General features: G+C 37.7%; 2 protein-coding genes across 2 annotated transcripts in view; both read left to right on the forward strand.

The window, feature by feature from the left end:
* LOC120628814 (fibroblast growth factor receptor 3-like) overlaps positions 1–26,437 on the forward strand; it is a 133,698-nt gene that overhangs the window by 83,555 nt on the left and 23,706 nt on the right. The gene's annotated exons all lie outside the window — the stretch shown is intronic.
* LOC120628726 (glycine-rich cell wall structural protein) lies at positions 143–1,503 on the forward strand. The gene is made up of 2 exons (XM_039897305.1): positions 143–170; positions 508–1,503. Exons 1-2 carry the CDS (start codon positions 156–158, stop codon positions 1,501–1,503), a joined length of 1,011 nt encoding a protein of 336 aa, XP_039753239.1. The 5' UTR covers positions 143–155.

The raw sequence follows: 26,437 nt of genomic DNA on the forward strand, positions 1-26,437 counted from the left end.
TGGACGGAGCTGTCATTAAAATCATAATTCTCGCATGCCCCGAAGGCCGAATCTTAGGAAGAGTCAGGGAGAGTGGCATCGGCGGACCGTCCGTATAAAAGGCAAGTGAATCTGGTACAGAGCATCATACAACCACGACAGCTCCGCGAGTCAACATGAAAGCGTTCTTGGTAGGTATTCGTGTGCAGTGAAAGTGTTGTGACCTGTGTGTGACCCGCTAGGAGTCGTGCTTCCTTATGGGATTGTGACTCGGTGCAGTCGCGATTGCGATCCGCATCGATGAAGGCATTGAGATCGAACCGATATTTCTTCGGAATCGAGTGATCCATTCAGCTTTGCATTACTATGGACTGTTAAAGCTCAAAGTTTTTAGACATCATCAAATGTTTCAATTTGAATCTTTGTGGTCGAATTAAAGTTTTTTTATTTTTAATATCCCGATATTTTTGAAGAATTTAGTTTTTAAACATCTTTCGGTTTTGTTAATTGGTTGTTTTTGTCTCGTAGGTATTAGCAGCCGTTGCGGCTATCGGCTCGGCAAGACCCGAGGCGGGATACAGTTACAACGCCCCAGGAGGAGGTGGACTCGGTGGCCACGGTGGCGGCATCGGTGGCGGCATCGGTGGAGGCATCGGTGGTGGACATGGGGGTGGCTTCTCATCCGGCGGTCTGAGCTCCAGCAGCTTCGGTGGAATCGGAGGCGGACTCGGCGGTGGCTTCTCATCAGGAGGCGGCGGTGGTTTCTCATCAGGAGGCGGCGGTGGCTTCTCATCAGGCGGCGGCGGTGGTTTCGGAGGAGGCATCGGAGGAGGCGGTGGCTTCGGAGGTGGCTTCGGAGGTGGCATTGGAGGCGGCGGCTTCGGCGGCGGCGCTATTGTCCAGAAGCACATCTACGTCCACGTCCCACCCCCAGAACCCGAAGAACAACGCCCCCAGATCATCTCCGGCGGATCCATCCCCCAGAAGCACTACAAGATCATCTTCATTAAGGCCCCAGCACCTCCCGCACCCGTCGCACCCATCATCCCCGCTCAGGCCCAAAACGAAGAGAAGACCCTCGTCTACGTGCTGGTCAAGAAGCCCGACGAACAGCCCGACATCACCATCCCAACTGCCGCTCCCACTCAGCCCTCAAAACCAGAAGTATACTTCATCAAGTACAAGACCCAGAAGGAGGGTGGTATCGGTGGTGGAGCTATCGGCGGCGGTCTCGGAGGTGGTCTTGGCGGTGGTCTCGGCGGTGGTCTCGGCGGTGGTCTCGGCGGTGGTCTCGGCGGTGGTCTGTCCGGCGGCGGCATTGGCGGTGGTCTCGGCGGCATTGGCGGAGGCATCGGCGGCGGTCACGGTGGCAGCATTGGCGGTGGTCTCTCCGGTGGCAGCATTGGCGGTGGTATCGGCGGTGGTCACGGTGGATCCGGTGGCATCATCTCCGGCGGACACGGCTCCAGCTCGGGCTCAGTCAGCTCGTCCTACGGCCCACCCGGACAGTCCGGCCCTTACTAAAACGCATCAAGCGTGAAGCGAGTAACTTGTGATATCTGCTCAGCCGACAAACCTAGTATTAAGTAGTGAAAAAATTACGGTGCCTAAATGTATTTATGTAAATAGTAATTTTAATGAATTAATTTTAGTTGTACTATAAAGTCTTTTTTGCATAAAAAACTCGATAAACAAACGAACATAACTCTTTTTATTCCCAATTCTCTACAGTCCATACCTTTCGAACTAGTATTACAGTAGTAGTATTTTAAAACTTACTGAAATAAAAACACTATTATAATAGTCATAATACATTTGTAATAGTGTTCATTATATTTTTTGCTAGTTATAACGAGTCATTTAAAATACTTACTAGTGCATGTATTCAAAACAAAATAAATAGAAAAAAAGAAATCTTTCAAATAAAAAAGTCGTGATGCGTCCAAGATGCCAAGGTCTTATTATGTCCATTCGATCTATTATCACATCGAGAGACTAGCCCTGCCTCTCGGTTGCGGTAGAAAGTGATGTTTTCTCCGCATGTGATGCAACGCCGGGACAGCGCGACCTAGCTTAAATATTACATAATATATGAATTTCCTTACAAAACACACGAAATAAAGTGCGAGCTACGCTAAAATAATACTTCTTATTACGTAAAATCACCCATTCTAAACATTACGGTTGCGTAAACCTTGACATTTGGAAATTTCCCTTGACTAAATCATTATTTTTTCTTTACAAATATTATGCAGTTACTTGTTAAATTTACGCAGTTTCGTAGAATTCTATTTGCATTTGCAAATATTGATACTGTCCATCGAAGCAAACGAAAGCTTAAATTCGAAGTTTGCTCGTGATTGACTCAGTATAGGCAAGTATATTTGTTTTTTTATTGCGCCTAACCTCCTTTTTCGAATTTGTATAAGCTTAACCTTCCATAATCGTCTACATTAAAAATTTGCATCTATAATTGGATTTAGAAATAACTAAGCAGAATTCTATACCTGTGCCTACATAATTTATATGCTAATGATTAAAAAAAGATGTGTTGCACTCATTGCAAGACCACTATAACGTCAATCTGATGGGATCAAATAACTCGTATCCTCTCGAATAAAACAAGAACTGTCAAAAAGATTTAATTTTAACAATAGTATAAGCAAAACATAACTGAGAAATACGTCATCATTATGTCAACCCATTACCGGCCCACTACATGGCACGGGTCTCCTCCCACAATAAGAAGGTCCGCCATGCTGGTTCAGTGCAGATTGGTGGACTTTGAGAACATTATTGAGAACTATCAGGCATGCAGGCCTCACGATGTTTTCCTTCATCAAGTGACATTTTAGAAAATATCACAAGTGATATTTTATATGATTAATAGAAACTGCTATTTTATTTCTCAACAGAAATCGCTTTGAGAAACACGTAGATATTGAAAACTTTTTGAACATGAATGAATGAATACACTTCTGTTGTACATCACATAAACATATAGAAAAATTATAAATAAAAATTTAACAAAAAGGATACAATTTTGCGGCTGCAAACATGCTTAGGCTGTACCAAAGAAAATTTGGGCCGTTTACGCCCGTGCTTTAGAGAGCATGTACCTAAAGCCTTATTTATCAGTCACATATGAAAATAATCGTAAAAGCCTGCCATTCCATATTAGAAGAGCATATAGAGTCCAAGCTATTATACCCCTCTCTCTTTTGCCATCAACAGAGCATCGCAAGCAGGCATGCAAGGAGCACGTCCTGCAACATGCCGCCCTGCGCTCTGTTTCATGACCTTAGTTATGTGCGCTTGAAGCAATTTAAATGTCACTTGCTTCAACGATGAAAGAAAATGTCGTGGAGAGTTCTCCATAATGTTCTCAAAGGTGGGTGGAGTTCGCTATATCAGAAATGAGGATATTAATGGAAAAGAGATTGCAGCGTCATCTGTTCTACTACTATGGCTATGGATGATGAAAATATGATGATATTAACAGACGTATTTTGATGCGCGGAAAAATTCACAAGCACTAACTTGTTAATAAGTAAGAAGTTACACAACCAAGTGAAACCTTTAAAGATGCACCTGTTACCTACATTACATAACTGATTTTTATCACATTTTAACTCCAAATATGTATGACTAGCGATTGCCCGCGGCTTACCGCGTTCGACTTCTGATCAGTGTATTGTTCCTGATTTTATCATTGTTAATAAATGTTTACTTAAATAATGCGCCCAGTGAAGCGGTAATAGCCCAGTGGGTAGGACTTCGACTTCCCATTCTGGGGGCCGAGTTCGAGTCCCACGCACCTCTAACTTTTGTAAGTAATGTGCGTTTTAAGCAATTAAAATATCACTTGCTTCAACGGTGAAGGAAAACATCGTGAGGCCTGCATGCCTGAGAGTTCTCCATACTGTTCTCAAAGGTATGTGGAGTCCACCGATCCGCACTGGGTCAGCGTTGTGGATTACGACCTTTGCCCCTCCTCATTGTGGGAGGAGACCTGTGCCCTGTAGTGGACCGGTAATGGGTTGATATGATGATGATGATGATGACGATGACTAAAATAATTGCTTTGTTGATCTCGTGGCATGCTCAACTACATCCGTAGTTGAAGAAGTATGAACGATCGAATGAATACACTTTTATTGTACACCAAAGAAAAAAAGTAGTTACAGAGATATAAATACAGAGCAAGAGAGTACAATTTGGTGGCATTATCGCTACATAGCTGTAGGCAAATATAAAAATATTATTCTTTAAATGTTTCGTATATTCTTGTTCGGGTAACTTGGAAAGAACTCTAACTAGGTTGTGTAGATTTGGAAACCCACTTCGATCTCAATTATTTGTATAGCGAAGTTTGAGCGAAGTGGAATACTTACACTCTTGGTATTTGTACCAAACTTTTTCCAACATTAATTGTTTTAACTAATGTAACTAAGCAAAGCTTTTTCATATGAAGCATGCGTGTCAGTACCTATACTCTAAACTAAACACGCCCTGCACGCCGGTCTGCAGCTGGTGTGAACTACGTGCCTAAGAAAGCATGTCCCAACCTTATTTGCCCATGACGTTATCCGTATTTTTATCGTTCTTCGATATCAGAGTATAACGAACAACGATGAAAACTCGAATACCATTTGTTTTCAATGTCCAGGAAACTGGCAGTCGCTATACAAAAACTCTTGGAAATCCGGTTACCTGAGTACCATTTTCCGGGATAGATAGTATTCTGGCTTCAGCACGGCGGGCAGGAGAAAATATTCTCCCCGGGGGAAAGAATAAAAATGTATCTTCTCCCACAGCTTTATAAACTATCGAAGCACTGGCGCGCAGTTAAAAATAATATCCAAATAATTTATGTGTAATAGAAATAAACGGGGGTAAACTTCTCCTATTCCCTGTTCCCGTGCTTTTGCAGGTGGACACGTTAATTATATCTCTTGTCAGGGGACATAATCGGGGGATATAATTTTTGTCTCCTGCCTTTGCTAGCCAGACACAACATATCTTCTTCTTTTATTTACTTCTATCAGCCAAAATCTCATTATCTACTCTTTATGCACGCATAATAATCTTTCACAGAACCTGTCTATATATATCTCTATATATCAATATATATATCTTCTTTGTGAAGGCTATATTAATGCCAAATTTGGTTTAACGTTTCAGCCCTTAAACTTAAAATGGTTTTATTAATGAAATCCTGATTTGGTGTGAAATAACTTTATGCGCAAAATTTGTCAATTTTGTCCCGTGCCCGTCAACTTCGCGTCAATCGAGCGGCTATTTGCGTCAGTGTGAATTCGATCAAGCGAATGAAGTAAAAGCCACACCGCGTTCAACTAGCGTCCTATACGGTGATCGTATTGAGCATCAGCATGAGACCATTCACAAAAGGACCAGTAGTTGTAGAGCTTTTCAGTAAAGTGACAGCTCGTCTGGGGAAGTACTAAAACCAACGACTTCAACAGATTTATTTTAAGGACTACCGCTGTGCTTATTTCTGCTGCAAAGCAGCATTGTTATCGCTAAACAGCATTGCTATGTTCCGGTCTGAAAGGCGTGGTTGCCGGTGTATTTACATGAGGTTTGATGGACACAGCCCTGTGTCCATCAATCTGAGGCGGTTGATGCGGTTGATGCGGAGTAGTTGTTGCGGTTGCAGGACGAGTGAGGTACTCGTCCTGCACAGCCTGCGAAGTGTATAGTTCTCTCTGTTTATAGTTGATGGGTTCCCTTTTATCCATCCATCTAGCTCGGCAATCTGCTTAGTCCGGCAATTATCACTATGGTATATACGGGAGCTATACCATAGTGAAATAGATTTGACGGCCGACTGGCGCAGTAGGCAGCGACCCTTGCATTCTGAGTCCAAGGCCGTGGATTCGATTTCCAAAGTCTTACAGTGTCTGGGTATTTATCTATCTTAATATATATATTTCTTGTGTGCGTGTGTATGTCACTGAACACCTCCTAAACGGCTGGACCGATTTGAATGATTTTTTTTGTATGCGTTTGGGTGGCACCCTGGATGGTTTAGATTCACAAATCAGCCCGACAGATGGCGCTGGGGTCCGCTATTATTATAAGTATTTATGTATGTTATTCATAAAAAATCATTAGTCATCTTAGTACCCATACCACAATCTATGCTAACTTGGGTACTAGATGGTGATGTGTGGATTGTCGTAGTATATTTTGTTATTATTATTACTTGATTGCGCTCAACATTATAGGCAGACCTTTCTCCGATCTGGTGCTCGGGAACTGATGCCCAACCGTTCTTTGAAAGTGATATGTATGTCCCTCATTTGTTAAAACTGCGATAGCGCGATGTAGGATCTTGTGGCGCCATCTAGTTTGTTAACGTGAAGACCACCACACAATTATAAAAGAAGAACGCGTTCGAGCAACAGTCTTTTATTGGACGCACGCAGGACGCAAACTTGACCGCCACGGTTGAGGCCTTGCCTTTAGTCAACGCAATCGGTGCAAGAGATTAACGCGCGGTATTCACCTCAGTGTGAAGACAGCTTTATGGAATACCATAAGTGGTATTTATGTCCACATGAACCAGTCACTATGATTGATGGGGGTCTAAGTGCGTGTGCGCTTCGCATGAGAATTATTGATCATTATCAGTAGACATCTTTAGAACTCCTTACTTTATTGAATTGGATGAGCTTGGTTCAGACAGGTTTATTGCTAGTGGCAAATAGTTCATCATTATATCAAACGATGCGTGGTGATAGCATATTTAGTGGTTAAGGCTTCGGGTACCCCTTTGGGATGACCGAATACGATCTGCATATCTATGTGTTTTCGTATATTATTTTTTGTTAGTACAAATACGCGCTCTTACAGCTTTTACTCTCTTTCAGTAATTGCGTGTAACAGTTTGCTTTCAGCAATAAGGCCGCCTATGCATACCTAAAAATTTTAATATTTTTTTACTTTTATTTTTAAGTAATCTGTAAAGATAGCTCGTGTGTTTTTTCGTAGTCTTCTTCTTTTTTTCTTAAATGTCCCACATGAAGGCTAAGAAAAACGTTGTGAGGAAACCTGCATGCCTGAGAATTCTCCATGCCGTTCTCATAGGCGTATGAAGCCAATCCGCACTTTCTCAACATGGTGGACTACGGCCTAATCCTGTCTCATACTAAAAAGAGACAATGGTATGCAATGGGTAATGGATTGATAATGTTGGTAATGATGATTTAAACGGATGGACGTCAACTGCTACACATAAGTAGCTCTTTTGTAGTAATTCTGTATTTGGAAATTAAGAAGCAGCTGATTCGAATATCTTCATCTGCTGCATGAGCCATGAAACGGGCGCGATTGGTAGAAATGATTACGCCGCCGCACCGCGCTGCTGGCACTCTGTACAGGGTACATTTAATGTAAAATAATAATTTAATTTTTATGATTATTCGTATTTGTTTATTATACAGATTATATGGGTAATTGTTGTTTGACGAAAAAAAAGATGCCTTGTATTTTACGAAGTTTCCATAACGCTAGTTGTTGAACCGAATTGGATTCAGCGGTTAATTTTTGCCGACATTAAACCTATCTAAGTCGTGGTGATAGCCCAGTGGGTAGGACTTCGACTTTACTTTTGGACCCGGATTGAATCCCAGCACGCACAGTAATCGTAACCACAACTTTGCTAAGTTATGTGCGTTTTAAGCTATTAAAACATCACTTGCTTCAACGGCGAAGGAAATCATCATGAGGAAACCTATATGCCTGAGGTCCACCAAACTGGGCCAGTGTGATGGACAGCGGCATTAACCTCTTCTCATTGTTTGAGGAGGCCCGTGCTGTATAATGGGTTGGTAATAGGTTGATATGATGATGAAGTCGCAGTAGTTCTTGTTACCTACTACTCTCACAGACACGTCTCGGCATGTATTACCGGTTCACAATAGCTGCCAGCTATAGTAACTACGTTCCGGCGCCACACAATAGCATAATGTGTCTCTGTTCCGGTGTGAAAGGTGAATCAGCCGACAGGCAGTCTAATTACACATACTAGCTGTGCCCGTAACGCCGCCCGCTATTAAATCTTATGCATTACGCCTGGGATTACACCATGTGGGATGGAAACGTTTTACACGGACGATACACGTAAACCCGCTCCTCAGTGTGATCACAGACACGCTTGTTAGTTAAGAATTATATCATTACTTTATAAATATAACAGATAAATAATTTACGTTTATTTTTTTAGTTATTTATGTAAATAAATAAAAGGAAAATATATTTTTTTTATTATTTATAAAAATAGAGTTTTGAAAAAAAACATCAAAGTCGCACGCACAGTAACCGAATTGCGAGCAAAATAAAATGTGCCGGCTCTCACAGACCCAACACCCATGACGCCGGCTTTGTAAAGATTTTTTTTACTAGTGACCCGTCCTGGCTTTACATGGCACGGCCGATTGGCGCAGTGGGCAGCGACCCTGCTTTCTGAGTCCAGGATCAGTTCAGGATTACAGAATATTTCTATGAATAATATACAGATAAACACACATACACTGAAAACCAATCATGTTCATCACACAAACATATTCCAGTTGTGGAATCGAACCCATAGCCATGGACTCGGAAAACAGGGTCGCTGCCCACTGCGCCAATTGGCCGGCAAAAACTAAGTTACTTTAAAAAAAACTAATTATACTGCAAACTAAATGCCTTATCTATAGATCCTTCAGATGAAAAGGCTGCAAAGTAGTCGAATACTGCAGCGCTAAACTTCAGATATAGCCTTGCTTGGCAGTTGTTTGATTATCCAAAAATACCTTTTTGATGGCATTTTTGCAAAAATGTTTTATTCATGTAGACCTTATCACAGGCACTTATGAAGCGTTCATACAGTTAATATTTTTACAGTAATACTAGGCGATGGTTATAACTGCATTTGTTAACTTAAAACTAAAGCTAGCGCCCTGGTCTAAGAAGAGCCCACAACAAACTTAGCCAGGTTTTTTTTTGTACACACCATATCACAGTCGAGTTAATATTTAGCTATGAAGTTAGAGCAATTTATACCCAAGCTGTTTTATCTTACATGTAATCCTTAATATTATTATGGGATTTTTCTATAAGCTTACGTTTTTATATAAACTTTGAACTTATTGAGATACATCTTAAGGATTTTATCTGGTAATTTGTTATAAAATGATATAAAATCACCCTTAATTGAATTACTAATTTTATGCAACGTAGTAAACTGCACTACATGTTTATTTTTATTCTAATATTAATACTGTTACAGTCCACTGTATTTTTTATTTTGTTATATTTTTATGTACATCAATTAAATTTTCAAATATGTATTGATAACGTCAATGTTTAAACTTCTTTAAATTAATCTTTTTAACACTTAGGCCCATTTAATATATTACACGAACAGACCTCTTCTCTTTTATTTTATTACTGCAATCTTTACTGGTATAAAATGCTGATGCAGTCTAGAGAGGTATCAGGCTAGCCCGTTGAGTGTAAGGCAATTATATTATACCTATTCGGCTAGTCAGTTTCTAAGCGACATAGTAACAGAACGCTAAATCTCTTGGCGGCATGTTTATGTAGACAGGGACGTAGCTATACGATGGCGCGTAGAAACGGATTACGGGTATAGGTGTAACATACCCCTAACAGGTTAACCCGTAACTATCTTAGACTGCATCATCGCTTAAAACCGAGTGATACCGAATGGAGGGCTAACTTGTAGTGGATTTTTTTTTTTTTGGTACTGAACCCTGGTTTGCAAATCTAACTCGCACTTAGCTAGTTTTACGTTACCGTTATTCTTTTATAATTAGGTACTTATCCTTAAAATGTTATGTTGATTAATGATTAACCTGTCTGAATTTTGATAATGCCAATCAAAAAGTTGAGTAAATCTTTCCAATTTAGATATAACTTAGCGGATGATTACATTATGATGTAATTGACATAAAATTTTAATTGAATTTTCTTGGCATGTCAATCAAACCTGTTCCTGTTACACAATCTTCTTTATTTCCATTCCTTTGCTGAATTGAGCACTAAGCTGTAGTGTCAAGGTTTAGATTTCAATGGCATGTGTGCATTATTTTATTCGCTTATGTAGACATACCAACTTTTGACACTATTTTGAGATCGAGCCGTGAGCCGACATTTTCTACGTCTTTTGCTTTGTATGGAATTCTATACTTTATAATTATTTAATACTTACGGATGCCAGCTATAAACTACGTATAAATTATGATATCCCTTGAGCTGTTACATTTTCCTGCAGTGTCATTTCTCGTCTCAAGAATGAAAGCTCCAGGCAAAGCTAAATCCTAATATTTGTTTTGATGTAACTTGAAAAATTAAAACCTTTTTTTTTAAAAAGCGCACGCCTAAACTTATTCGTGTTTAAAGTAGCTCACCATGTTGGTTATATAAACTGAAGGCTTACTACCAAGTCCTAAGAATGAGAATTATAATGCTCAAAACCAAACGTCAAAATAATACTGCTTTAAGCGATGGTAGTACGTCGTCTGTAGTTGGAAAGTAACAGCAGCCGACTAATCACTACGTCTGTGGATGCTTTACAGTAATTTGTGAACAAGTTTGGTCATATCAGTGATGAGAGTGAGAGTGGTTTCAAGTGCTTTCGCTGCTGTTTTGAATTCAATTTTTATTTAAACTCTAACAACTGCAACATAGGGTCTATTATGCAATGCACTGTTACTAAGTAAACGTGATTTACAATGCGTATCCAGAATGCGTGTTTACATTTATCTTGTATCTAAACTGTCTTGAGGTCAATATCTTGAAATCTGTATGTCTTTCGTTATGTCTTCATTCTTAGACTTTCAAACAAAGGACGAGGTTTTTTTTATTACACTACCATTTAAACCTTGTCTGCTATCACAACTGGAAAGTGAAGATGATGTCTAAGATCACTGACGCAATAAGAAATAATTACGTCAGTAGCCAAAATGTTAGTGGCTTAACTGTTGCGGGGAAGTTCTTATATTTAACCCAAACCCCTTATCAGTTTCAACGCGGCATCGTACCAAAACGCTGAAACGGCTGTCATCTTTGTTGGTTGGGTGGTAACTAGCCTCGGCAAAAACCTCTCACCTGATAAACGTATAAGTCTTAGGACCCAGAAACTATCACCCGGATAATATAATCGTCATGACGGCCGATTGGCGCAGTGGGCAGCGACCCTGCTATAACTTTAAGCGCTAGTTCAGACATGCGGGAACCGCGCGTTTACGAATCGCGCGGCTTGAACCCGCAAAATTGTGATACTATTCAGACGCCGGCGGTTACTATGCGATTTTCGTGCGGGGATAACGTCAGTTTGAAAATGCAGTAGAGATAATAATTCTGTCAGTGCATTTTGGTGAATAAACCTACTTACTTAATATATTCTTTCTTTCCAACGTGACTTCACAATTTACAAATATTTCCACCAACTCATTCTAAGCTCGGTTCTTGATAATTTTATTTGACTAATCTTCACACTGAAGATCCCATATTGTAGGTGTCTTCTCCACTTCATCAATAAATAGTTCAGGTTCGAAACGATCCGTGGCGAACTCACGAGCTGTGAGGTGCTAACCGCGCGATATCCGCAACGCAACTGAACGCGAAGTAAAGACTCCATAGTAATAGAAATGCGCGGGAGCAGCGCGATTCTATTTTCTGGCGGTTGGGTTGCGGTAACCGCGCGGCTTGATCAACCGCGCGGTTATGTCTGAACGATTACTTATAACTCATATAAATAAGACCCGCGCGATTTCCGTGCGATTCTATGATCGCGCGGTTCCCGCCGTGTCTGAATATAACATAAAAAAAAAAAAACCTTATTGGGAACCTACTGCTTTTTTGTTAGTCAGTTGAAAAATTGTTTATAACTTGGTTGACTAAAAACTAATATGTAACAGGTTTTCACAGATAAATTCGATATAAACGAGGTACATGGCAAAAATGCAGCAAACTATACCTACCTAAAAGCTAAGTTTACCTAACATGTAACAGTTTTTTTAACACGCTTTTATTAGCTTCACCTGTATGTTTGTAACCGACTTCTTTTGACTCACTTTAAACGGTCAGATTTCGTTCAAACTTTGTAGACATATCGAGGACCGATGAGAATATTCTCTAATAGGGTGCGACGTAAACCATTGGACGGCCGATTGGCGCAGTTTGCAGCGACCCTGCTTTCTGGGTCCAAGACCGTGGATTCCATTCCCACAGCTGGATATTTTATAAGTATTTATGTATATTATACTTAAAATTATTCATCAGTCATCTTAGTACCCATAATACAAGCTACGCTTACCTTGGGGCTATATGACGATGTGTGTATTGTCGTAGTATATTTATTTATTTATTTATGCCTATAACTGTCCACTGCTGGACTGAAGACCTCTCCCAACAAAAGTTTTACTCATAACCACCACGCTGCATTGTGGGCTGAAATTTGTTTGTCTGGTATTTCAACGTTAGCTAAACGCATGAAAACACGTGTCTTGAACTATCTATAGCGTACAATTAGCCAACAAAGAAATTTTTTATATTTTTCGTAATAAAAAAAAGCGCAATTGTTCGATTCATATGAAGTATCTCAAAAAATCATAAATAATCAGTACTATAACCATGTGCAAGGATATGACGGTAATCATTGCACTTCCGGAGTTATCCGAACTTTTAATAAACTTTCAATACATTTTTTTCGTAAAAAACATTATAACTCGATATTTCTAGTAAAAAAACGACCCTAATTTTTTTTTATTCCTATGTCTATTAAAGTCGAATTTCAGCCCACCGTGCGCTGGACAGACGGGTTGGTGATCGTAGTAGATCGTAGATGGTAGTAGTAGAACAGAGGACGCTGCTGACCGTTCTCCGTTATATTCCCTTTGTCTCCTCGTACGACACACGCGAGGAGGGATGACAAATGTATCCTGTCACCACACGGCCAATACAATGCTCCAAAAATACTTACCTGCCTACACATTACTTCAACAAAGTCATCTAAAGGAATCCATACACTAGGAAATCGATTGGAGTTGGCAATCCGTTGCAAGCGACGGATTATACCTGTGTCCACCTAACTAAATCTAAACCACATAATACATATCTTAATATACCATAAATACTTAAATAGTATTAGTATGTTTATTTTTTATATTTATCAATAGTATTTTTTTATTTGTGTAGTCTGGTTTATGTATTATTATGTAGATATTCGTATGTATGTACTAAATAGTGTACCCCACCTATTTGTTTTCTTTTTAGTTTTCCTAATCCTCAGGTTGCCTGGCAGAGATCGCTACTTAGCGATAAGGCCCCCTTTTGTATCCTGCTTCATTCTTAATGTGTTTGTTCTTTTATTTGTCTCGTTTTCTGAGTGGTGTACAAATAAAGAGTATAAATAAATAAATAAATCGCAGGCGATCTTGAAGATCGCATGCAATCTGGAGCGTTCTCACCTGCAAGCTCATTTGCGTAAGTCTTGCAAGAGTTTCTTGCTATAACGTTTACAGATCCATTATTATATCATCGATTAGCTAACAATACCGTTGAAGTTAAATTAGCATAGTCTTTAGGAGGTACAATAAGCTGCTCTGATACATTATAAAACTACAAGCAATTATCACTTGATAAACCTGTGGATAATGTAAAAAATTAAGAGTTTTCTTAACAATATTGATGAGTTTAATACCCACTAGATTTTTGCATGGTAAGATTGCATGTTAAGTGTGTACCGAAAATTTTGGTAATTTCACTCGCGCGATTATCGATATTGAAAATGTTACTGGTGCAAGCTAATCATACAAGTTACTCGTACAAGCAATATACTGACTGGCAAATTCCACTTGCACATGCTTTCTGTAATGCTACGTCCCGCCAACGAGTCATAGTGATCGATCGCAAAGTTCAAAAAACATTTATTTCAAGTTGGCTTACTCTATAAGCACTTTTGAAATGTCAAGTCTGTCCGTTTGTAGTGACTCTACCACCCATTCGGAAGGCAGATTCTACCAATCGCACCAAACAATTGCAAGTATGTGCAATCGATTGCTGCAACCAACTCTACAAGCAATTTTGAAACGTCAAGTCTGTCTGTTTGTAGTGACTCTACCACCCATTCGGAAGGCAGATTCTTCCAATCACAGCGACTTGTTGCAAACCTATACTATGTTATTTTGAAACCTCTCATTTTTATACAAGGGTGTTACACAATATCCATTACAATATGTGCCACCTTTGACCATAAATCATATTAACCATCACACTTTACCGAATAATAGGCAAGGCCGTGTGGACAAAACGTTGCGATGTCTTACCAAATGTATTATTATTATTTCGTTATTGCTATAAAACTACTCGCCAAGTAAGTATTTTAATAAAATTTTTAGGAGTTACAATATTTTTTGTATTACAAAATGTTATCAACGAATGATGTCTCGGTAATGACTCTTATAGGTTTTATAAAGTCAAAGTCAAAGTCAAATATTTCTTTATTCAAATAGGCACACCGATGGCACTTTTGATGCATTGATTATATACAAAATGTGTGCATAGCAGTGAGTGAGATGGCGATAACTAGATTCGTAAACTTAAAACTAAAGCTATGAGGGTTCCAAACGCGCCCTGGTCTAAGAAGAAGCCCACAACAAACTTAGCCGAGTGTTTTTTTTGTTATCACCATCTCAAATTGTCATTTGAAAATATTTAAGAAGCAACCTGGTTGGAGCAATTGTTCACACCTCTTTTATCGTTTACGTAATCCTTTATACTATAATAGGACTCTTCCATAAGATTTCGCTTAATACAAAATTTTAAATTTGTTAGAATAGAATAGAATAGAAAATCTTTATTGCAACACAACACAATAGGAAAAATACAAGGAAAACAGTAATAGTACTTAGTGCTAGGGTGCAAAGGCGGCCTTATCACTAAAAGTGATCTTTTAAAGGCAACCTGAGCGTATGAAGCCGATAAAAAAGTGGAAAGAGGGTGGGGCATAAAGTATGTTACAAAAAAAAAAAAAACTTACATGAACTTACATACTACATTTACATATTAACTACACAAATACCGATATAAATTTATTAATAGATATATATATGATATATATTTATGCTATTATAAACTTACATAATACTCAATTACATAGATAGGTAATAATTTTTTAAGCGATGTTTAAACAGGTGAATGGTTTCGGAATGACGTATTTCCCAGGGGAGCGAGTTCCACAGTGTTACAGCTTTAACAGTGAATGACTCGTTATAGCGCTGAGAGCGAGATAAGGGAATCTCAAGCTTGTTGTCATTCGCCGACCGGAGACTGACAAGATGCTGAGAGAAGGAAAAACGCTCTTTAAGGATTCAGTATATATCAAAATAGAAGCACAACTAATGTAATACTTGTTATTGAATAGTTTTGGTGTTCTTCATCATCCATTCCATTTGGAAAGAAAATGCTCAAGTTACAATAACAAATTCTCAACTCATTCCCTCGATTATGAGGATCGCTCTAATAGATCTTCACCAAATTAAAATGGTACCTACCACCTGTGAAGTATGAAATACCAAACAAAAAAAGAATAATCAAAAACGGTGTATAATTGTCGTAGTAATTGCGGAACAAATATACATAAAAAATAAAAACATACAGTCGAAATGACGGCCACCCTTTTTTTATGTTTGTTGGAAAAGCGGTGTCAGTAGACTCTCGTCACGTCATTTCTTCAGATATTTTTGTACAGCAAGTAAAATTTAATTGCTTAAAAAGCTGATAACACGGTGGCCTTTAAAAAAAAGCCGAAGTCTCCCCACTAGGCTATGGCACCTGCTAAATCTTGGATTGGATTATAGTGTACATTATTCAACTAGTCAAGTTGATACTCATGAGGGACTTGTGAAACAATATATAATCCATTTCGTGGCGGTGGCCATCTTGGACCGATTTTGATCAAACATTGCAAGAACTCTCCGGACTAATTCATATTTCGTTATAAACCGTATCCAAGTCGGCTTTAGTTTTCTGGGGAGTAGGTAAAAACGCGGAAAATTACAACCTCCATCTAAATCGGTTATGAGATCGTGAGTAGAATGTAATCATCAGTTAGATTATACAAAGGGAATAATCCTCAAAAAGGATCCCAACTCAACCAAGCCGACTCAACTAAACATGTAGGCGGATAATAAGTTAGTAATTATATGTAATGAACTGAACAGGATAAATAAGAGAATTGCGTAGCCAGTACTCATACGTTGGGGCCCCGGGCGGATGATAATAGGGGCGGCAAGTTAAGACAAAAGTCAATCCCCTCTCCCTTATCTCCTGAACTACTAACGGAATATACTTTCTCATAGTTTTCACGAAAATTATAACAGATATCAGTCTGTAGGTACATTCAAATGTGTCTTTAAAATTAAAATACACATATCTTTAGCTATATTATTGCATATGGTTTTAACGGTGAAATCGAACCTTAAAGTCTTCCCTCCATTATTCCTTTGAAAATACTGTTGTTCAACACCTATGTAGTCCTTGAAATTACATCACACAAAATTATCAAAAAAAATTGTGCAATACTTTGATTCGTGCTCCTTAACTCTGTAAAATTTGTTTGTGTTTATAAAGTGCTTATAAACCAGGCCTACTTGAAATAAATGAATTTTGATTTTTTTCCTTTTTTAAATTTTTGTAAATAGATAGAAGTCTTTATTGTACATGAAAGATGAAGCTTAATAATAAAAACAGAAAAACAATATATGCGTGCGCAAGGCGGCCTTATCGCTTGAATGGTCCTCCTGACACCCTTTGGATAAAAATTGTGATAAGCAAAAAGGTATCTGATATCGCTGCTACTGAGATTTTTTGACAAAAGCCCATTATTAATTACTTGGCCGGGAATCGAACCTAGGTTTCGTGATCCCATGTTGAAGAAAGCAATGATCAACGAGGTGCCTACACAATTCGGTGATTGAAAAGTCCACCCTTAAAATCGTTTACGTCACGCATAAGGTCAATGACACCATCTAAAGAATCCATCCGTGTGCAGTGAAACTTGCAACAATGAATACAACAAACGAGCCTTCCGGAACAGTTTTGCCTACTTCGTGTAGGTACATAACGTGTTCGTACACGTATTTGCATTTTTATGATTCCTTAACTGAAATATATCCATGTAAACACTAATTACGAATATGTTAGAAAACTATATTCGCGCGGAAATACCAGTCGGATTGAAAAAATATGTTATTAAAAAATAACCTCCCTCAGAACTGGGCTATCGAATGATAGCCCAGTTCTGAGGGAGGTTATTTTTTAATTTTCACCCCTTAAGGTGTTGAATAAGAGATGTAAGTTTGTATATCGATGAAATTTGTATTTAGGTTGACAATTAAAATAGTAGAATATATGTTTCGGGATTCATAAAATTTCACCCAAATGCATAGGGAATTAAAGGGAATTAAATTATTTGCTAGAACTTTGAAAATATTAATAACCAATTCTGGAAGGCTGGCAGATGAGGCAATGCGATGGGTCGGCGTATAACCTGAAGTTTGAAATTTTCAGTTTGCAAAGTTACTTCAATGGTTCCTGAGATTATTACTCTCAACAGAGTCTGCCAATGTCCACCGCCGGGCATTGGCAGACTCTGTCATAGGAGAGGGGCTGTTACTCTCTCTCTCTCTCTTCTTCGTCGTATCCTCATGGCTGAGGCCGTGACAAGGCTCGCCAGGCGGTACGATCTTGAGCCTTTCTGAATGAGTCTTGGGTATTCGGGTGCATTTACAAATACTGTCGATCCAAAGGATCGTTACTCTTCCTCTGCTTCTCTTACTCTCCACGCGGCCCGTTATAATAAGGCGTTCTAGACAATCAGGCCTTTTCCTTGCCTTCCTTTCATACTTTTACAGTGGTTAAGTTATGTTATTGTTCACAAATAAATAAATAAATAAAAATCTATTCTGGAGAGGAGGACATTTTAGGGTCCAGGTTTCTGAGGCGTATGAAAATAACGAAAATCAGTGATCGTATTAGTTTAACTTAGTTTAGTTTCATCAGTTTTTCTGGTACCCTCTACGCCGCTCCAAGTCAGGTGGGCGGAGTAAACGATTTTATCGCATGTAAAAAGGTGGCACGCTAGGGGAACCCTACAACTTCTAAATCCCAGGCTGTCAATGATAATTTCCTGTCAGTAAACCCGAAAAAATAATAAACAGGCAAATTTAGAACAATAAACAACGACGTTGTAAAAAAAATATCTTTGAATGAATTTTACTCACGTAACTCACTTCAATGAATCTCGTTATTTACACGATAATTAATTGATGTTTACAAAGAATATAGTATACATCGTTCCGGAAAATGTTCTGTAATAAAAACGAGAACAATGGAATGATGGCGCTCGCGATACCTTTTGTGAGCATTCTCGTGCGTTATACGGTCATTTAGCAATTTTGTAACCAGTAGGTGTTGGTTGCGTAGGGTGAGACCTGTAGAGTATAGACTGATATCACATAAGATATTTTTTAAGTTATACTTCTTTTGGCGCGTTAGGGAAAAATGATGAGAGTAAATTTTTACGATGCGCGTGCACACCGTCACAAAAAAAAACCGACACCCTGAAGTTAGCTATGTTTGACGTGTACACTTTCAATTGTCACTCTGACAGCAGACTCATTCCGGTGATTTAATTGATTCAATTGTACAAAAATCTAAAAGTTTAATGTCGAGTGAAACCTGGTTGTCTAATAATGAGTGCATTATTATACCAAATTCAATTATGTTTATTATGTCAATTTCTTTAATTGTGTAGAAATTATGTTTTTGTGATATTTAAATAAACTTTATTCAACTAGATAATACGTTAGGTATAATAAAACTCTCAATGTATTGGATACTGTGTTACTTGTATCTACATCGTATCGCCCTACTGCTCCTTACAACATTACGTGGATAGTGTTGTGGATCACATATTAACCCCATTGTATTCTTTTTGTTAAATTTAAGAGCTATTGTTGTAATATGTAATTGTTTTCTGTCCCAAATAATTAAAATAAAATAAACTATGTTTCTAATGTTAGTGTCGTTTTTTTCTACAAACTTAGAATAAGGCGAAAGAAAGAAACGCGTGAACATAAGTACACACAAGTTTTTTTTTTATAGTTACAATTGACTGACGAAGCAGGTGGCCTACCTGTTTTTAATTGTAAAACCATCGCCTATAAAAAGAGCAAAATTTCGCAGGGCATTCTAGAAACACGTCCTGCAACGTGCTGCCCTGTGTTAGACAACCTAAAGCCTATGGCGTAGGTGTTAAGCCTCACGTGCCGGGAATTACACCGGCAGCCACGCCCGGCGGAACACAGCATTGAAACAATGTTAGCGGCAGAAATACGCATGGTAGTACTTCCCCGGACGAGCTCTGTCACAAATAGTTCAATTACTACTATTAAAATACTTATACCAACGCTAGATGCTTATTCCAATATAAAATAAAAAGAAGCCTCGGAAAAATCGCTTAGAATATTTCGTTTTTGGTGTTCCGCATCATAGTATATACGGTTTTTTGGTTTAATTACAAGTTTGCCTCGGCTGCAATCTCACTTTAAATCTAGCTGCTTAGTTATTCAAAAAAATTATTACAAGAAGGCCTAATATAAGAACTTTTGGAACGTCTAGTCTGTCTGTGTGTAGTGACTGTACCACCGGTTCGGAAGGCAGATTCTACCGAGAAGAAGCCGGCAAGAAACTCAGCAGTTGCTCTTTTCCAATATCAACAATTTACATTTTACATTTTAAAATTCATTTTTCTATCTTGTGAGAGATGAAAGCGGAGCCGGATACTTCCAAGCAACCTTGTCATTAAGAAATTCATTAATTGTATACAGTGGCGTGCATAGAGGGTATGCACAGGGTATGCAAATGATATAAAAAAAAGAAAACCTCCAGTACGAGTTATAAAAAACTTAAGGATAGGCATTGTAAGAGTTATTCAAAGCCTTCCCTTAAGTATTTATAACTCGTACTGGAGATTTTCTTGATTTTATAATCTGGATACCCTCAGTGTGCATACCCTCTATGCACGCCACTGATTGTATAATAACCTCGCTGTAATAAATGTGTTTTAACACATTCTTTAAACTTATGCATTGGTATCATGCATCATGCAGTATTTTATGGTAACGGGCTACCCTGTTAGAGGTATGACAGTTATATTATATTAAACCTATACCCCTAACAGGGTTCGACGCTTGATTGCTTAGCGGCACATCTTTGTCGGTAGGGCGGCCCACCAGACCATAGCAGAGAAAATTTAGAAATTATAAATTCCTAAATTGCCCCTACCGGAATCGAACCCGGGAGGTTTCACTTACTTCTTTTAATTAAGGTGTGCGTGTCTGTCTGTGGCATCGTAGTTCCCGAACGGACAATTTTATTCTGTTTTTTTTGTTTGAAAGGTGAATAAATCGAGAGTTCTCTTAGCTATGTTTGATGAAAATCGGTCCAAGATGGCCGCCGCCACATAATGGCGGATTAAATCATGTTTCACAACATCCTCAATGTAGGTATCATATGAAAAGGCTTGACTAGTAGAATACTATAAACTGTGACCAGTTTTAAATTCAAGATGGCCGCCACCACAAAATGGCGTGCTCGGGGTTTTTTAAATTTCCCTTAATATGGGTGTAGTAGAATCTTGGTCGGGGGTTTTTAAATTTTGAATCTAGGTGTACCTATATTTTGGTTGTAAATAGCTCTAGAGCCATACTCATTCTCTGCACAGTTCTATTCCGTACACGTTCTTCATAACCTACTGACCGGTAAGCTGAGTAGTAGGTACTAGGTAATAAGTGGTACCTAACTCACTAATAACTGGATACAATCAGGTTTGTTAATCGGTTATACGTATTGCCATCATTAAGTAAGTTGTAAAAGTAAGCCGTACGACCTAGGCTTGTTAGGAATCTGGTAACTAGATAAAATACCATATAAACCGTGCCTCCTTGATCCAATATGGGAAGGATGGCACTCCATGTATGGTCAAGATTTTATTGAGCAACATTGATGTATTTTTTCTGTGTTTTCAATTATATCTGTACAAAGTTAAACAGCATATGGTTGCTTTGGCTTTACACTGCGGAGTTCGGATTGGTAGATTTCGTCATGATGTTTTTCCTTCACCGTTAATTAATTCCTTGAAACGCACGTACCTCCAACATTAAGAAGAACATGCTGAAGATCGAACTCGGTCCCTCTGCGGTACGCCGAGATCTTAACCACTAGACTAACGCTGCCTTTGAATAAGAATCATCATGGTCGTACCCATGGTTTTCATAAAGCATAGGTTTGAAACGCACCTAACTCCAAAATTTAGAAGAGCAGACTGAAGATCGAACTCGGTCCCCCTGCGGTACGCCGAGGTCTTAATCACTAGGCTATCGCAGCTTTTAAATAAAAATGGTCGTACCCATGGTTGTCATAAAGGATAGGTTTATGAAAATCATAAATACTAAAAAAAAATGTACTCTGATCGGCCTGCCGTACATTTCTAAGCATAAAAACCCAATATAATGGGTGCCTTCCAAACAATTTTCCTCGTGATACGTAGTCAAGCTTCCACTAGACCAGCACGGTCACAGAACCATAACACCGTAGCTTAGAGAAAAAGCGTTAAGACCGCGATTGCCAGAGTTCGATCTTCAAAAGTTTAAATACTGTCTGTTCCTAAAATTCATATATATATTTTTTTTAATTCTTTATTTATTCGGGACTTTTCTTAACAATAAGAATGGCAGCCCCATCGTTCCCTTTACAAAAATTTAAACTTCCTTTCTCTTATCTTAACTTAAAATCGAATAGCATTCTGGCTACCTCTGAATAAGGTGCCGCCAGGATACTTTGCCAAATCCCCACATCATGAAGATTCATTTTAAATTTACATATTAATTGGTCCCTCATTGGCCTATTCCGAACACACTCCCCCAACAAATGCAAGACATCTTCGTCTATATTACAAATTTCACACTTAGGTGAACTGACCCTTTTCAAAAATTCGTATATGAATTTGAAAATTTGAAAATTCATAAAACACAACTTGTTTATGTTGTTTTACGAAGTCGGTTCTATTTTGTCAATTTCTTTTCACTCTTTTTAGTGGACAGGTTTGCAATTATATATAAGTTATAATAAATGTCAACTGCTCATAAAATTTAACCACCTCTGAGGTATGATTTCCGAAAATAATATATATAATCATCAAAATCGGTGTATGGTGTGTTAATCGGCGGAATAATCACGTACCAAATATACGAGAAAAATGAACATACAGTAGTAAGAACCTCCACCTTTGAATATAATAACCACTCAAAAGTAATACAGGGTACGCTAAAGTTAAGTAACGTAATCACACTGTTAGCACAGGCCGGAATATAAATCAGTCATTTACGTCAAAAAGCATCAGTCTGAATAATTAACATCAAAAAACGCATGCACCAGGAAACAGGATATTATATTTGGTAATATTACACAATACAGCGACAATGTTCGAGTTCCACATTGAATTAATAAAGTCCGTCGATTACGTGAACGTGAGTCATCGGCAAAGAAAGTTGGTCGTATTTCGGTGCACATGTAGGTAGGTACAAAGGACCTGTTTTATGCCAAAAACGTGCATCCCATTGCGTAGTTATGTCGCTCAGAGTTTATTTTATGCAGGAAACTAGCGGCCGCTCGCGTGTTCGTCCGCGTAGTATTTAGAATACTAAATAATTTTATCCCCATAAAGTTTCAGCGTAAATTATTGACCCTTAAGAGTTGTTTTGGAACCAAATGCTTTCAGAGTTATTTGTTTAAAATATAGATTTTAATGCGGTAATTTAAAAATTGAGGACTTTTTTCTAAACCGAATCTAGGGGTAGATCTTTAAGGGGTAGATACGAGTGAAGCTCTTTCTTACCGAATACGAACACCTTAATGTTTGAATACTGAAATAAACTTAAGTAGCTTGTTTCAGAATAATTATAACTCTTATTTTAAAGACATCAAGGTAAGGCATAATATAAAAGTATTATTTTAAAATAATACAACTTTAAGCCTTGCTTTAGTTTAGGAATACGTTAGAGCGTTTGGCGGCCACCTACACCAGAGCAGACAGGAGAAAAGCAGGAATTATGAATTCCCGGGACCTCCTGCTTATAAAACCACAAAAACCACACCACTCCATACTGCGTCAGAGAAAATGTGTTCAAGATGAAGTTTGTCTATCACGAACAGAATGTTTACTATTTTTAATATAACGAGTAAGATATATTCTGTCGCGGACTTTATTGTTGGTAATAAAGAATACTTTAATTATTTACCTAGTCCATAATTAAAGTATTCATTACACACTATAGTATTCTCTACACTGTATTTTTTAAGTATTTTGTACACTTGGCCTGTGCAATGTAATGAATTTTGTAGGCAAAATTTCTTTACTTCTAGACATGTTACATTATTGCAATTTTCTCAAGGATCTCCAATTTTTTTTATCCCATGTAACCCTTTTTTTTAGTTTAGCTTTCTTTTGCCGAAGATATGGTTAAAATCGGTCCATAACTTTCGGAGCCTATTCGATACAAACAAACAAATAAAAAAAATCTTTCCTCTTCGTAATATTAGTGTAGAAAATAGACGCTATTTAATACGTAATAGCCTGGCTGGCTCGGCTGCCTTTCTTATATCTTAACAACATGGCATGGACACAGAAAATAACTTTCATCCCACAATGAAGTACAGGAGTAACTAATTACTTCGAGTCCATTGTTTTGAGCTAGAGTGAATACATAACTTTCTTCATCAAAATCAAATCGCTCTATCATTTGAATGGCGGGCAACTGAGTTATATATTGTAGCAAAGTCTATTCAAGGCTATTTATAGACGGGCTTTAAAATTGCCGTTATTTTACAAAGCAATAATTTTCGCTATGAATTTAAAACTTTCAAAAGATTGAAAAATAAGTAGATCGTTAAGTTAGTAATGCCCGTTGCCACTAACGACGAACAAGGCAATGCTTAAATAGGTAACGCCTAATCGAAGGAGATCCCTAGGCATACATCAACCGTTTACCAATAGTTATCACCTCAGAGTTAGTCAAACGTATATTTTTTGTTCTATAGACATCACCCATATCATTAAATCATTAGTAAAAACGGGCATAACTATCTGTAAAAATGCTTTGCAAAATATGCACGTGGCCTACGCCTTTTTAAAAGAAAAACAGCCAGATTTTAATATAAAAAGATTTTTATCCATGTAATGATAAACTATACTTACATACAAAATCTTACTATAACTACAATAATCTTGTTGCTAACCACGAATTACTTACTAAGGTTTTACAGATAAAGACGATAAAAGGTCAGCTATACAATTGCATCTAGATATTGTCATATATATAGCCCGTTTATAAAAAAAAACAGTGCTTTATATAACAGAATTCAATGAGCCACTACAGGGTGGGAACCTATCAAGAAGTTTTCCAAGAGAAAGCTACGCTTACATCATTTTGACTTTTATCTCGATTCGTAATAAATTTACATTCGATCCGAGATATAATTTAAGACTTGAATCCTCAAAGTAAGCATAGCTTGTGTTATGGGCTAAGTTAGCTGATGGATATCTTTATGAATATGATACACGTAAATACTTTTAAAATATACAGATAAACACCCAGACACTGATAAAAATTCATGTTCATCACACAAACATTTTCCAGTTGTGGGAATCGAACCCACGGCCTTGGACTCAGAAAGCAGGGACGCTGCCCACTGCGCCAGTCGGCCGTCGAATTATATTTAGGAATTTGTCATAAATTAATTAATTCGGCGTTTTGCGACAGCGGCCATCTTGGATTTGAAATTTGTCATAGTGCATAGTATCGTACTCGTCAAGCCCTTTCATTTGATATCCATATTGAGGGAGTGGTGAAAAAAAATAGTCCATTTTGTGGCGGCGTCTATTTTAGACCCACTCGTATGTCCATCGAAAAAAGACCACTCACACACACACACACACACACACATACACACACACACATACACACACGCACGCTCACACACGCACACACACGCACACACACACACACACAACACAGTCACGCGCAGACACGTCAAACTTATAACACCCCGTCGTTTTTGCGTCGGGGGTTAAAAACATTTTAAAATAATATCTCCTTCATATAAACCTTTCAATGCTAAGGTCATGCGAGGTCAACTGCTTGCATATTCATTATACATGCTTTAGTTTTTATATGCGCGACACATTGTGCATATTGTATTGGTAATGTAAGCTCGTTTCTCTTTTATTTACAAATGCCTATTGTGATTTTGTGGCACTAAGTTTCTTTGTAGAATAGAATAGAATAAATACAATAGAATAGAATAGAATAGAATAAATTTTTGTTGCTTTAACTGTGAACATTTTTATTGGTGTTGTAAATGGGAATAGTTCCAACAGTTTGCCACTTTCTGGCGCTCAATTTTCTTACATATTTAGAGTTGATATTACAAATTACTATAACACTTAAAATTTTAAACTTTAGACACTAACTAAGAAATGTCACAAAAATATTCGTCAATATTATAATACGCTTTACTTACTTACCAAATTCTTAACCTATTTTTAAAAATATTTCCGTCATTTTTTTTACCATGAGTGGTCAATGTCAAAATGTACTAAGTTTCAAAAGACAAACTTAGAAAATAGGAACGAATTCAATACAAAATTGTAGATTATGAATGAATGAATACACTTTTATTGTACTCCACATAAAGATATAGAAAAATTGTAAACAAAAATTTAACAAAAAAGTATACAATTTGGCGGCCTTATCGCCATATTATTTGACTGATTTTCTCTACTTGTTTTTTGTTTTGTACGTAAAGCTCTTGAAACCGTTTCGTTATAATTTTATTGACTTATTGAGGTGTCTGGGATACGCAGCTCTAACTAAGAGAGAAAAAGAAATTATTTATTTATTTATATTTATTAGTAGGGATTTAATTTATATATAGCATTTAACTAAATTCATTTATAACTTAAATTGTACTTTAGATTAACCTATATAAAAAAATAAAAAATAAACCGGAAAAAACTAATTCCCACAGCAAGAATTTTTTTTGGTTTTTTTTTTAAATATGTATTATACATTAAGCTACTTTAAATTCCCTTTGAATTTTGCTTTTTCCCGTTCCCTGAGATAAATCTGACTAAACTTATGTATTAAAACCACTTTGAGTCTGTGAGGAATGCCGATTGGTAGAAAGTGTAATACAAACGCAAATATTGAAGGGATTTCGATTTTAATGTTCTTGTAAAAAGCAGGTTTATCTAATAATAATAAAATAATAAGCGGTGATAGCCCAGTGTTGAGGACTA

This window comes from Pararge aegeria, chromosome 13, assembly GCF_905163445.1.
Source record: "Pararge aegeria chromosome 13, ilParAegt1.1, whole genome shotgun sequence".
Lineage (NCBI taxonomy): Eukaryota > Metazoa > Arthropoda > Insecta > Lepidoptera > Nymphalidae > Pararge > Pararge aegeria.